The 12,898-nt window shown below is 33.1% G+C and overlaps 1 protein-coding gene across 1 annotated transcript in view; it reads right to left on the bottom strand.

The window, feature by feature from the left end:
* LOC106471293 (dystonin-like) overlaps positions 1-12,898 on the bottom strand; it is a gene marked incomplete at its 5' end in the record, with an annotated part of 65,405 nt that overhangs the window by 23,162 nt on the left and 29,345 nt on the right. The window contains 15 exons of the mRNA XM_013931891.2: positions 433-545; positions 961-1,078; positions 1,276-1,320; positions 1,629-1,758; positions 1,917-2,101; positions 2,877-3,065; positions 3,380-3,652; positions 6,300-6,497; positions 6,609-6,768; positions 7,030-7,316; positions 8,609-8,815; positions 9,822-9,977; positions 10,232-10,402; positions 11,269-11,397; positions 12,175-12,375. Of these exons, the coding sequence (XP_013787345.1) occupies positions 433-545; positions 961-1,078; positions 1,276-1,320; positions 1,629-1,758; positions 1,917-2,101; positions 2,877-3,065; positions 3,380-3,652; positions 6,300-6,497; positions 6,609-6,768; positions 7,030-7,316; positions 8,609-8,815; positions 9,822-9,977; positions 10,232-10,402; positions 11,269-11,397; positions 12,175-12,375 (2,562 nt within the window). The remainder of the gene's footprint in view (positions 1-432; positions 546-960; positions 1,079-1,275; positions 1,321-1,628; positions 1,759-1,916; positions 2,102-2,876; positions 3,066-3,379; positions 3,653-6,299; positions 6,498-6,608; positions 6,769-7,029; positions 7,317-8,608; positions 8,816-9,821; positions 9,978-10,231; positions 10,403-11,268; positions 11,398-12,174; positions 12,376-12,898) is intronic.

Here is a 12,898-nt window from a genome sequence, read left to right as displayed (position 1 = left end):
TACCAGCACGCATGCTCCCAGCATCGCGTTACTTCCGCTGTCGTAACACTACACAAGGGCTATTTGCATTACCTATCCCTAATTTTTAAAGTGATGGACAAGAGCAGTAACAAGATGCAAATTGTAGAATCTGAGATCCACAGTCTGCCTTGCTAACCATGCTCAGCCCTTCCATAACAACAGCTATACCACCTTTTAATTCTTCACTCTGAATAAGATTCAGTGAGGTGTTAACCAAAATATCTACATTTCCCTATAGGTTACATTTATTGATTATGCTAAAAATATATTTCATTATAATGTTAAAGCAAACAGTGAGAATTAGTGCCTTTAGTTGTGACAATTATGTAAAATGAATTTTCAGTTTTATTGAAAATCCATATTATCCTAAAATCTTGACTTCAACAGAAACTCAGTATGAGCCCACTATACCTCTCTGTCTGGCCTAAGGGTTTCGATATACTCTCTGTTGTCAATAAATTCATCTCCATTTCGATCAAAAATGTCAGCAACACGTTCCATCTCCATGCGACTTGTTGAGAATTCTGTTAAAAGTAAATAAAGCAAAAAAAAAATCAAAACTTTGATTTTCTTGATTGTTTTATAAAAATTGTACATTGAAAATTTTAAATCTTTTCCTGCCACCGGTACATATATTTCCCCTTTAGAGCCCTGCCATGTGAGTTTGGAATTTTGTACTACCATGAAAATAATGGTATTCCTCCTTCAAACTCCCCAAAGATTACCAGTTGCACATTACATACAAGTAATGAAATATTAAAACATGTATTTTTACATATCTAGAAACAAACTTGACACTGAGAGAGTTGTTCATCTATAAATATGGCAGTTAAAGAACAAAAAGTTAGTTTTAATGATTTGCAGTAAATGTCTGAGGTATACCACCGAGTTAATCTCTTATGAATGATTAACGAACATTTTGTAAAAACAAGAACATACTTGATTTCAAGATGCCGTTGATAAATTCTGCTTTTGTGACTCTTCCATCATTATTCTTGTCAATTTTTTTGAATACGTCCATGATTCGAGACCTTTTGTTGTTCAACCATCCAAGGAACTGAAACATCAGAAGTTAGGTTTAATCACAAAAAATAGTTAAAATATTCTTACATATAAAGAACAATTGACAATATTATAAAACTGATGGACACTTTATAAGATTACCGTTGACCTTTAATATGGTTTGACTTTAACTTTAATTAAATATTCTAAACATCATAAAATACAGCTTCATAAAACTTAAAACTCACTTACTCTTCGTCTCCATTCATCAAAGTTGAAGTTTTTAATCCTCTCAAGCTGCATAAACGAGAAAAGTAATTTCAGTTCTGTTACAATTAAGTTGTATAAACAGGTAAATATAAAGTTTAAAGCTGAAAGAACGGGTATAATCCAATGATTATTATGTTAGTTGCTATCTAGACACCTTAGATAAAAGTATATCTCTTAATATGTAGACCAAACAAGAGAAGAAAATAAAGTAAGCATTTTAAAATAAAATTAAATCAAGATTCAAATCATCTATGTTTCACTTGCATGACTAAAGAACTAAACATTTAAAAATAAATTAAAATAACATATTACTGCAATTTCATATTCCATCTTACCTCTATTAGATAATTGAGCTTATCTTGTAATCGGCGTTGACGTTCCATTGCTAGTAACCAGACATTTCTCCACTTGTCTAACAGATCCCGTACCCGGGGATTTTTTATTTCTGGCTCAGAATAAGTTTTACTATAACAAAAAAATTGTATTGGTAAGTTTTTATTTATCATAGCAATTGTAGCATTTTTTTTTTCAATCAAAATACAAATTGACAGATTTATTTTGAAATAATGTAAATGATGTATTCAATCAATCAATAGCGAGTATTGGAAATTCCAAAAACATACAAAGTTGTTGATGTTTTTGGAGCAGCTGCCCCAATCCCACGACTTGGTCTTCGATTATCGTGTTTCCCAGTTTTAACACGATGTGATGGACGGTGATATTGTTTAGATGGTTGTCTCTTGCTAGAGAAAGCTTTTGTGACCCTGTCAATTTCTGGCTGACGTTTAGTCAGATCTGCCATGAAATCCTGCAAAAACAAGTGATTGTAATAGGTAATAACATTTTAAATATCCTGCAACAACAAATTTTATGTATGGATGTAACTAATACTTAGAGCAGGAAGAAGTTACAAGAAAGTAAAGGGGGAATGTAGTGGGAGCAATGCCTCACAGTATGTAAATAATTGTTGTTGGTTTCTAGTTACATTACTAACCAACATGTCTGGTAGTCTCTACATACATTACTAACCAACACGTGTAATGTCTGGTGGTCTCTGGTTACATTACTAACCAACACTTGTAATGTCTGGTGGTCTCAACATACATTACTAACCAACATGTGTAATGTCTGGTGGTCTCTACATACATTACTAACCAACACGTGTAATGTCTGGTGGTCTCTACATACATTACTAACCAACACGTGTAATGTCTGGTGGTCTCTACATACATTACTAACCAACATGTGTAATGTCTGGTGGTTTCTACATACATTACTAACCAACATGTTTAATGTCTGGTGGTCTCTACATACATGTGTTGGTTAGTAATGTATGTAGAGACCACCACACATTACACGTGTTGGTTAGTAATAATGTAAGTAAAGACCACCAAATATTACATTTGTTGGTTAATAATGTATGTAGAAACCACCAGACATTACACTAACCAACACATGCAATCTCTGGTGGTCTTTACCTACATTATTAACCAATATGTACAATGCCTGGTGGTCTTGACCTCCATTACTAAAGAAAAGGTGTAATATCTTGTACCTACACTAATACTCAATTAGAATATTACCTGATGATCAGTGATTAACTGTTTCAAGAGTGGCACTTCATCAGGCAAGGGCTCAGCTTCTAGAATGGTCAGAGTAGCTTCAGCTTCAAGCAACCATTTCATTAGTTCCTCTAGCAGTTCTGTAATGTCTCGCAGTGATTGTAAGTGGTCTCTCAGTTTCTGCTCTCGTTGCCTTGCCCACACAGATATCTGGATGGCACACAGTTGAAGTGTTATTTTGTGTACTTAACTATTAAATGTATAATCATTGTAAAACTTGGAAATTGCAACAAAACATTACAAAACTTCATGTAAAATCAGAATTTAAACAAAAACCTTTCATCCTTCAAACTATTCATGATACTACTTAAGTCCTTAACAATAACATATTTTATTGAACACTATGCACTACAGTTAACAATAGAGCCTTACTTGGTCCTCATGAGAACAAAAAAAGAGCAATGTATATGATCAGACAGCCGGTGTCACTGCATGTGTATTTGAAAGATTGACAAAAAGCTCACCTCATCCCAGCGGGACTGGATGATTGTAATCCAATGGCGGATGATAGTAATTCCATCAGGATGACATTGCTGTAGTGTTTCTTGAGCTAGTGCTAAAGTTTTGTCTTTGTTTCCTTCTTGTACTTTGAGCTGCTCTAAGAAATTTTGGTGCTCATTAATCTGTTGACGTGTCGTTTCCTCATCATCTGGCAATGGTCCTGTGAATCGCAATTTCCTTTCTGCATCTGACAACCATTCAAGGAGAATGTGAACCATCTTGTGGAGCTGCTCAGCCTAGTAGAAGAAATCCACTTTATATATTTTAATAATTCAGCATTAGATCTCAACTTTATAGGTTTTTGTCATTATTTTAACTTACCAAGGTAGAATTCAATAACAAAACGTAATACTATTTTATGTTAATTTTCTTAGATAATTGTTAAGATGAAACAGTTATCTTTCATTTGTACATCTTCCAGTATAATGTGTAAAGATGTAGTCATAGCAGATGTCTAATAGCAAAATTTTCTACATAGTTTTGATGATTTGACTGGCTATTTCCCCACAAGGGACTGCTCTAGGCACAGCTCTACCTGTGAAGGATGATCCTCGCTCTTTTAATCTCTTCCTCAACTTGATTTCTTTTGAATCCCCCCTTTCTTTATAACATAAAATCCATACTTGTTGTTTTTCATTTATTCACCTGACATTAGGATCCATGCTGTCCGTCTAGATCAAATGAATACTTTCACGAACATGCCTCATCCTTCTAGTTTCTTTGACTGTTTTGTCTTGGCTTACAGCCATTATTTATTTCTGTTCCTCAATTTTCATTTTTTAAAATGTCTTTAACCTGCATGAGGGGTAGACCCCTTATCACCTATTTTCCTTCCTAGTGTCCAATTTTCATGCTGTCATTTCTTTCTTACCATCCTCCTGTGTTATATCTTCCCACTTCACCTTATGTCTGAGACACTTTATGGTACTCCAAGGGAGGCTTTTATAAAAAGGTTTGTTCTCTTCTTTTCACTACATTGACCCATATTGTTTCTTCTGCTCTATCCATCCTTACTTCTTTCCTCTGCTGTTAGGGCTTGTTGGGACAGGATGCTTTCCTAACTAAGGTACTTCTCCATCGTACTTGTATCTGCGAGTGTAGTCCCAGAGGTTTTCTGTGGAGTTCTCGACTCACTGGAGACCCAGACTGTTGTGGTCTAGTCATCAGTTCTTATTATCTACAGTGGTTTTTCATCTTTGACATTCTGTTCCTTCTTGGGCCTACTAAATCTGTGTCTCAACTTCCTGGTCTTCTTCTACTTTACATTCTCCCACTGTCTATTGTCAGAGTCATCACTTGTCATGTCAATGCCTACCCTGTCAGATATGGCCCAGTGGGGCTCATCCATCTTTCTTCATCAGCCTTTGGTCTTCATTGTTGTTCAACAAATGTGTTATTCAGGTTCTCACCTGTAACCTAACTCTCCACCTCTTTTCTCCTCCTCCCCCTTCCAATTTTTTGTTTCCACTTTTACTAGCTCTATTGACCTTTATATTTGGTATCTTGAGGATGTAGCCTCATGTCTCTTGGCCAAGGATGCCTGGATAGGGTATTTACCCCTGTACCTTGTTATTACTCACGTTTTTTTGTGGTCCCCAGGAAAACTGGGAATTGGTATCTGGTTATTGACCTGTTGTCTCTTAAATGGTTTCTTATCATCCTTGGTTCCATATGGAGGAGTTAATTTCTCTCTGGTGATTCTTTTCACCCGGTCTGAGGTTAACGAGGGTCAATGTTTTGAACACCATTTTACACATTCTGATTGCCCCATCCTCCAGATGCTTTCTTTGTTTTGTCCATAGGGATAGGGCCTTCCAGTTTCATGTTCTTCCTTTTGGCTTTGCATCTGCTCCTTATATCTTCAGTTGAGTCATGGGCATTCACTCATTAATGATAAACCTTCCTACCCCTCATCTTGAAACTATCTAATGGTAAACTTTACATTTTAACTAGTATTGTTACTTATTTAATGATAAACCTTTCTACTCCTCATTTTGAAACTTATCTAGTGGTAAACTTTACGTTTTAACTAGTATTGTTACTTATTTAAGATAAACCTTTCTACCCCTCATCTTGAAACTTATCTAATGGTAAACTTTACATTTTAACTAGTATTGTTACTTATTTAATGATAAACCTTTCTACCCCTCATTTTGGTAAACTTTACGTTTTAACTAGTATTGTTACTTATTTAATGATAAACCTTTCTACCCCTCATTTTGAAACTTATCTAATGGCAAACTTTACATTTTAACTAGTATTGTTACTTATTTAATGATAAACCTTTCTACCCCTCATCTTGAAACTTATCTAACTGTAAACTTTACATTTTAACTAGTATTGTTACTTATTTAATGATAAACCTTTCTACCCCTCATTTTGAAACTTATCTAATGGCAAACTTTACATTTTAACTTTACCTATTTAATGATAAACCTTTCTACCCCTCATCTTGAAACTTATCTAATGGTAAACTTTACATTTTAACTAGTATTGTTACTTATTTAATGATAAACCTTTCTACCCCTCATTTTGAAACTTATCTAACTGTAAACTTTACGTTTTAACTAGTATTGTTACTTATTTAAGATAAACCTTTCTACCTCTCTTCTTGAAACTATCTAATGGTAAACTTTACATTTTAACTAGTATTGTTACTTATTTAAGATAAACCTTTCTACCCCTCATCTTGAAACTTATCTAATGGCAAACTTTTACATTTTAACTAGTATTGTTACTTATTTAATGATAAACCTTTCTACCCCTCATCTTGAAACTTATCTAACTGTAAACTTTACATTTTAACTAGTATTGTTACTTATTTAATGATAAACCTTTCTACCCCTCATCTTGAAACTATCTAATGGTAAACTTTTCCTTTACCTTTTTAAGGGCTCCTTTTAACATTTGCTCTTTATCATCACTTAGTCTAATTAGTTCTTCCCATTTTTCATTCAGCTGATTCACCTGGCTTTGAATGTGTTTTACTTCTTCAGGAGTTGCAGTCTGTAAAAGCTCACTAGCTGTTCTACGAACAGATTTCAAGTTGTTGGCTCTGTTCCGGAGCTCATCTTGGAAGATCTGGAAGAACAGAGTTAATTTCATTGTCGTATGAGTTAAGAGTTAACCAAGTTAATACATGTAAAAAACTGACAAAATGCACACTTTCAAGAATATTCAAACTTTACCAACCTTGTGTTGGTCAACAAGTGATGTAACTGTGTCCAGATCACCATGAATTGGCTGTTCGATGGCTAACATTGCTTTTGCTCGTTCCAACCACTCAAGCAAGGCCATAACAGCATCTTTAAACTGACCAGAGTAAAGGAGAGCTTCTTCCAGCTGCCTTTGTCTAATGAAGATAAGACAAAACATCTTCAACAACATCATAATACCTTAGGCCTGGTATGAAGTCTCAAACAAAGGAACCACAAATGTTTATGTTATTTAATGCATTTATAATTAAAATATTTCTAAAAGCATTTTATAAAAAATTACTGAGGATTAATCACAACATATATGAAACAGCTCTTATTATTGAAGACATATATCTACTTATCACTTCCTATCAACAGACTTATTACACACTGCTTCAGGTAGAGTTTTAACCTACCTATCAACTGACTTGTTACACACTGCATTCCACTTATTTTTCAACTCATCCATCATTTTCTGCAGACCAGGAATGTCTGTTTTGGTGCAACGATCTTTCAAAATACGACCAATTTTCATGGTGGTGTCGTATTTAGACTGCTTAGCTCCAAGAGCTCGCTGGAATTCCTTATGTTTATTCAGTAGGTGTTTGACTTTGTCTGGGTCTTTACCAATGTGAGTAAGGCTGTTCAGTGTTACCTCAGCCTCATCCAACCAGGAAATTAACTCACTCCATGCATCATCAAACTGATTAAATACAACATATTAAATATTCAGTAATCTAGGGATAAAAGTAAACCCGATTAATTTACTACAATATGAACATGCTTTTTATTATTTAATAAAAAAGAAAGAGTGGCTATGTAATAAAAGATGCAATCATCAATAATGGTAGGATAAGCAGAAATCTCTGCTAGTCTGAAATACATCTAAAATTAACAGAATTCAGTTTATCTTCTTTCAATGTCATTATCTTGCTCCAGTTATTTGGTTATGTAGGCATTCTGTGAACAGTTATTTTTAAGAAGCTTTAAATGTCTAATGGAATAAAGTCCTTTATACATACTAGCAGGAATACCACCCTATGGGTGACTGTTTATGCTAGTAATTAGTAATCATAGTATTCATACCTCATTGAAAAAAATTTAGAAAAAGTGAACATCTTCTAAAAAAGTATTTTTTTCTGGGAAGTGCTGCATCGGAAAAATGTTCAGATTGTGCTCTTTAATCATAAACAACTCACTGCTTCAAAGTGATTCATTGTACAGAGCTTAAACTTTTCATCAGTTTTACTGATATAAACTGTAATGTTTTTATATATTAAAAGTGCTATCCTTTATTGAAAAAATTTTTTTTTAAGAACTTCAGTTTTTTTAGTACTGCATTTACAAATTACACCAATAAAGATATAATCAAACCTTCACATACAGTCCTAGTGAAAGTCGTGTCTTTGTTGTAAGGAGAGTACTTTTATTTAAAATTGTATTCTGTTATAAAGAAATGGTTGTTGCACATACCATAGTGCTAAACTTTTTTATGTATTTGGGTTTGTGGTTTCATTCAATAGATAGTGCAACATTTTATAAGCTTCAGTCACCACTTCTTGCATTGAGATCTTGTTGTATTTCAGCACAACAGATGGCACCATTGTATTTATTATTTCAGTCACATAGATAGATACATAAATTTCCACACCATTATAGTAAGAAGTGTTGAGAAAAAATGGTTAAAATAGTAATATACAAAATGGAAATAATTTAATATCTTTGATCTATTAGAAGAAACATTTGAACCTGAAAAGTTATTTATATAAGAAATTCTAACCATAATATAAAAACAAAGTAGTCTATGTCATGTAAACCATCATTGTAAAAACAGTGCTTTTTTAATATATATATTTGGTCATAAGCTAAGACTTTACTCCACAATATCAAAAGTATAATGTACTTTTAACTCATGAGAACATATATATTTCACTTAGGTAGATTAAATATAATTTTATTGCATGTGATTTGTATACCAAATTCTACAGAACTTGCCTCTTTAGCTTCCTTATATCCGTGGTCCAACATTCTGGTTCTTTCAGCAGCTTTGGAGACGACTCGCTCCCAGCGATGCTGCACACTGATAAGCAGGTTTTTGATCAAGAGAACATCTTGTTTCTGGCTGAAGTACTTCAGGTGAGTACCTTTCTTGTCCAGGTTCAACATTACCTCTCTGTGAGCCCCCAGATCTTTCTGAAAACTCTAAAACCATAAAGAACAGTATTATTTTTAGGGCAAAGCTACTTGGGTTGTTTGACATCATCTCTAATTTTGAACTATAATGAACAGAGTAAAGGCAACTAATCAACAGAACAATACCATTCACAATAAGAAAATGACTGTCACTCTTTTAATAAACCCAAAGCTTAAAGGGTGGGGAATATTTTGTGGTATTCAAACTCAGTTTGTCAGCTCTGAAATCCAGAGCACTATTACAGGGTCAACCAGTGCTCCAACAAATCTTTAAAACACTTCATTCTCTACAAATGTTAACCATGTCCAGTACATCAACATGCCTAATTCTACAAAGAAGATGAACATTTTAAAGTGACACATACATAAGTGTTTACAACTACACATTTTCAATAAGGCATGCAGCATTTTACATGTAGAAAATTGTTGAATGAATTCATTTTCTTTAATTTTCCTTTTTTCAGTGTATTATATTATCTGTTTTGAAGTAAGGATAATGCATCAATACAGGAATAAAAGATGTAAAAATGTTTTGTTTTACTTACACATGCAACAACAGTATTTTATAAAGTTGACATTTACATTTTAAGGAATAAAAAAATCTTGAATTTTTGGAATTTTGAAAAGACGATCTACTTAACATGATCTGCTACATTTTATTTGTTCAAAATATTATGAGATTTGCTTACCCTGCAAGGGTTAACAACAAACTCCAACTGAGTTTATTATTACAAACTCTTGAGAAAGTTTATAGTTTGGTAGATAGTTTTAAGTAAAGCTTATTTCAGATCCTTATTAAAACTGAAACCTACTGTGATGCATACATGTTAATATTTGATGTTATTATAAACAGCACGGTACCCAACTGGTGATTCAGTATATCTGGTTTTGTTAATTCATTAACAGGTTACTTTTTAAATTATTTAGTTCTGATCTGTTAGTGTTGATAACTTGTCATGGCCTACAATATTCTAGCAGCAAGTTCAGACCTCTGTGATTCAAGTAAAATCCTAACCTTATGATCTCTGATCTGTTCCACAACAGTTTCCATCACTCGGCTAACAGGCTTCATGGTTGTCAGGTACTTCTCAGAATTTGTTAACCAGTCTACAAACTCCTGAAGTGCCTCATGGAACTGTGTGGCTTCTCGTAAAGCTATCTCCAGCTTAATCTGTGAAGGAATTTACAAATCAGTACACAGCTGTGTAAAAGAATTCAAATATACTATGAACAGTAAAAAAAAACTTTACTACATGAAATATGTAGTCCTCTTTGTTACACAGATTAAGAATCTGTTTACAAACTTTTGAACTGTGTATCCATGTATGTTAATATATATATAAAGTTTACATTATTAAGATAAAGAGCTTATGTAAAAATAGCCTAGTTATTTTACTAAGGTTTAACATAAACCTATCAGGTTACCTTTCTGTCATTCGCTTTGTTGAGGACATTGTCCCAACGTTGCTTCAGTGTTTTAAGATTATGCTGTAGGTTCGAAGTTGCCTCTTCATTAGATCTTTTTAGGTAATCTTGTCCTTGCTGCAAGACTGTTTCCACTTTGTGACGGTTTGAGTCCAGTTCATTGTACAACTCCTATGGTAAAAAACAAAATTCAAGCACGAGAATGTTTACATGTAGTATGAAAATAACACAAAAAGCAACTATGATGAGAATAATCAAATCATAACACAAGTATGTTAAAAATCACTTTTAAGACACATATTTACAATGAATACCATTTAGTAGAAACATTATAGTTCCTTGAAATGAATAGTATTATCAATCAACCTTGTGTATAAAACATGTTCACACAATAAGATATTCATATAGGAGAATTTAATGGTGTGATGAATTGTGATAAGATTTTAAAAAATTACCTCCAAACTACCACTGATGGATAATATTTTCTTACACTATGTTAAATGAAATACATTAAGAAAATGAAATAACTAGGTGTAATCAGGTATATGAAGATAAACTAGCCCATTAATTTTGGGAAGATACATTATTACACCAATTAAGATTACTGAGAAGTGTACATTTTGTTATACACCCTAAGTACAAACATTTACTCAAGGGATTCATATAGATAATTGCAAAATATATGCATTAAATTTTATATATGTATCTAACAAGAGATACAGACAGTTAGTAAAAGGTTTACCTATCACGAAGTAGGTCAGTTGTTCTGTAGCTGTATCTAACAAGAGATACATACAGCTAGTAAAAGGTTTACCTATCACAAAGTAGGTCAGTTGCTCTGTAGCTGTATCTAACAAGAGATACATACATCTAGTAAAAGGTTTACCTATCACGAAGTAGGTCAGTTGCTCTGTAGCTGTATCTAACAAGAGATACAGACAGTTAGTAAAAGGTTTACCTATCACGAAGTGGGTCAGTTGCTCTGTAGCTGTATCTTATAAGAAGAGATACAGACACTTAGTAAGAGATTTACCTACCATGAAACGATTCAGTTGCTCTCTAGCAGTTTCTGGCAAACCACCAACTGGTTTTGAAGTAGCTAACTGGCTGTCTACATCACTGAGCCAAAGCAGAAGGTCCTGAATCTCCTGGTTAAAGATGACAGCCTATTGAAAGAAACAAAAATATAATTATGGTAAATTTATAACCAATTGTAAACCACAGTTACTGTACATTCATGACTAATTATAAACCACAGTTACTGTACATTCATGACTAATTATAAACCACAGTTACTGTACATTCATGACTAATTATAAACCACAGTTACTGTACATTCATGACTAATTATAAACCACAGTTACTGTACATTCATGACTAATTATAAACCACAGTTACTGTACATTCATGACTAATTACAAACCACAGTTACTGTACATTCATGACTGATTACAAATCATATTTACAGCACACCCATAACCAGTTTCAAAGCACTAACTTCAGATCTATAAGCAATCATAAAATAGTTAGTATATCCCCAAAACCAGCTCCAAAAGTAGTTAATACACATACATACAAAATAATTAGTACACACTCAGAACCAGTTTCAAAATATTTACTGAATAAAAGCTAATTATACAACATGGTTTCCACACATCAACAATCAGTTACAAAACACTTACTTTATCCCCCTAAACATCCAAAAATTGATACTATAAGCCCACAACTAATCATAAAATAGTTAATATACAGTCACACCAATTATAAAAACAATTACTGAACCTTTTAAATGATGAACGTTCACAAAAATAAATTAATTCAAATAAAGTTAACATTGACATTATATCCAACAAATCTGCATAATTTTGTTGGATAGAGAAAGATGTACAAAATAACCTTCAAGACTAAGAAAAAGTCTTCAATTAATTTTTTCACAGATCTACCTCTTTTAGTGCAGCTTCAAGCTCTTTCTGTCGTTCAATAGCTTTGTCTTGCAATTGCTGCCACCTAGTGTTCAAATTCATCACCTTCTTTTGAGTGAGACTTGCATCTTCACTGCTTTGGTCTGTATCAACTAGTTGATGGCATACACGATTAATTGTGTCTATACTGCTCTGGTGGGCTTGAATGTCATTAACTAGGACCTGCAAGAGTTTTAAAAAGTGACTATTTTTTCTTTATTTGGGTATTTTATTATAAGAGAATGTAATATTTCATCATGAAAGTTATAGGATGTTTTATTTATATACCATGTACAGGGTCATGGAGAAAAAAGAACCACAAAGATATAATATAATTAGATAAAACTGTACACTACCCAAATATTTTGCTAACTATTACTACTAGAGAGACAAAGAGAGTCTTACAACAACTCACCACTTTCATGTAAAAGGTTTAGAGACTTAAAATCATAAATAATATTCAACGTTAAACTGGTACACAATAAAAACATTTTATTTAGGCCTATCTATGGCCTTCAAAAAGTTGACGACTTTACATGTTTCGACGTTACACGCGTCTCATGTAGAGTCGTCAACTTTTTGAAGGCCATAGATAGGCCTAAATAAAATGTTTTTATTGTGTACCAGTTTAACATTGAATATTATTTATGATTTTAACTTTATACCCAAGTGCCAAAATACTATAATTAAGTCTAAAGACTTGTTT

The sequence above is a fragment of the Limulus polyphemus genome, unplaced genomic scaffold (genome assembly GCF_000517525.1).
Source record: "Limulus polyphemus unplaced genomic scaffold, Limulus_polyphemus-2.1.2 Scaffold4520, whole genome shotgun sequence".
NCBI lineage: Eukaryota > Metazoa > Arthropoda > Merostomata > Xiphosura > Limulidae > Limulus > Limulus polyphemus.
This window is presented reverse-complemented; position numbering and strand designations above follow the sequence as displayed.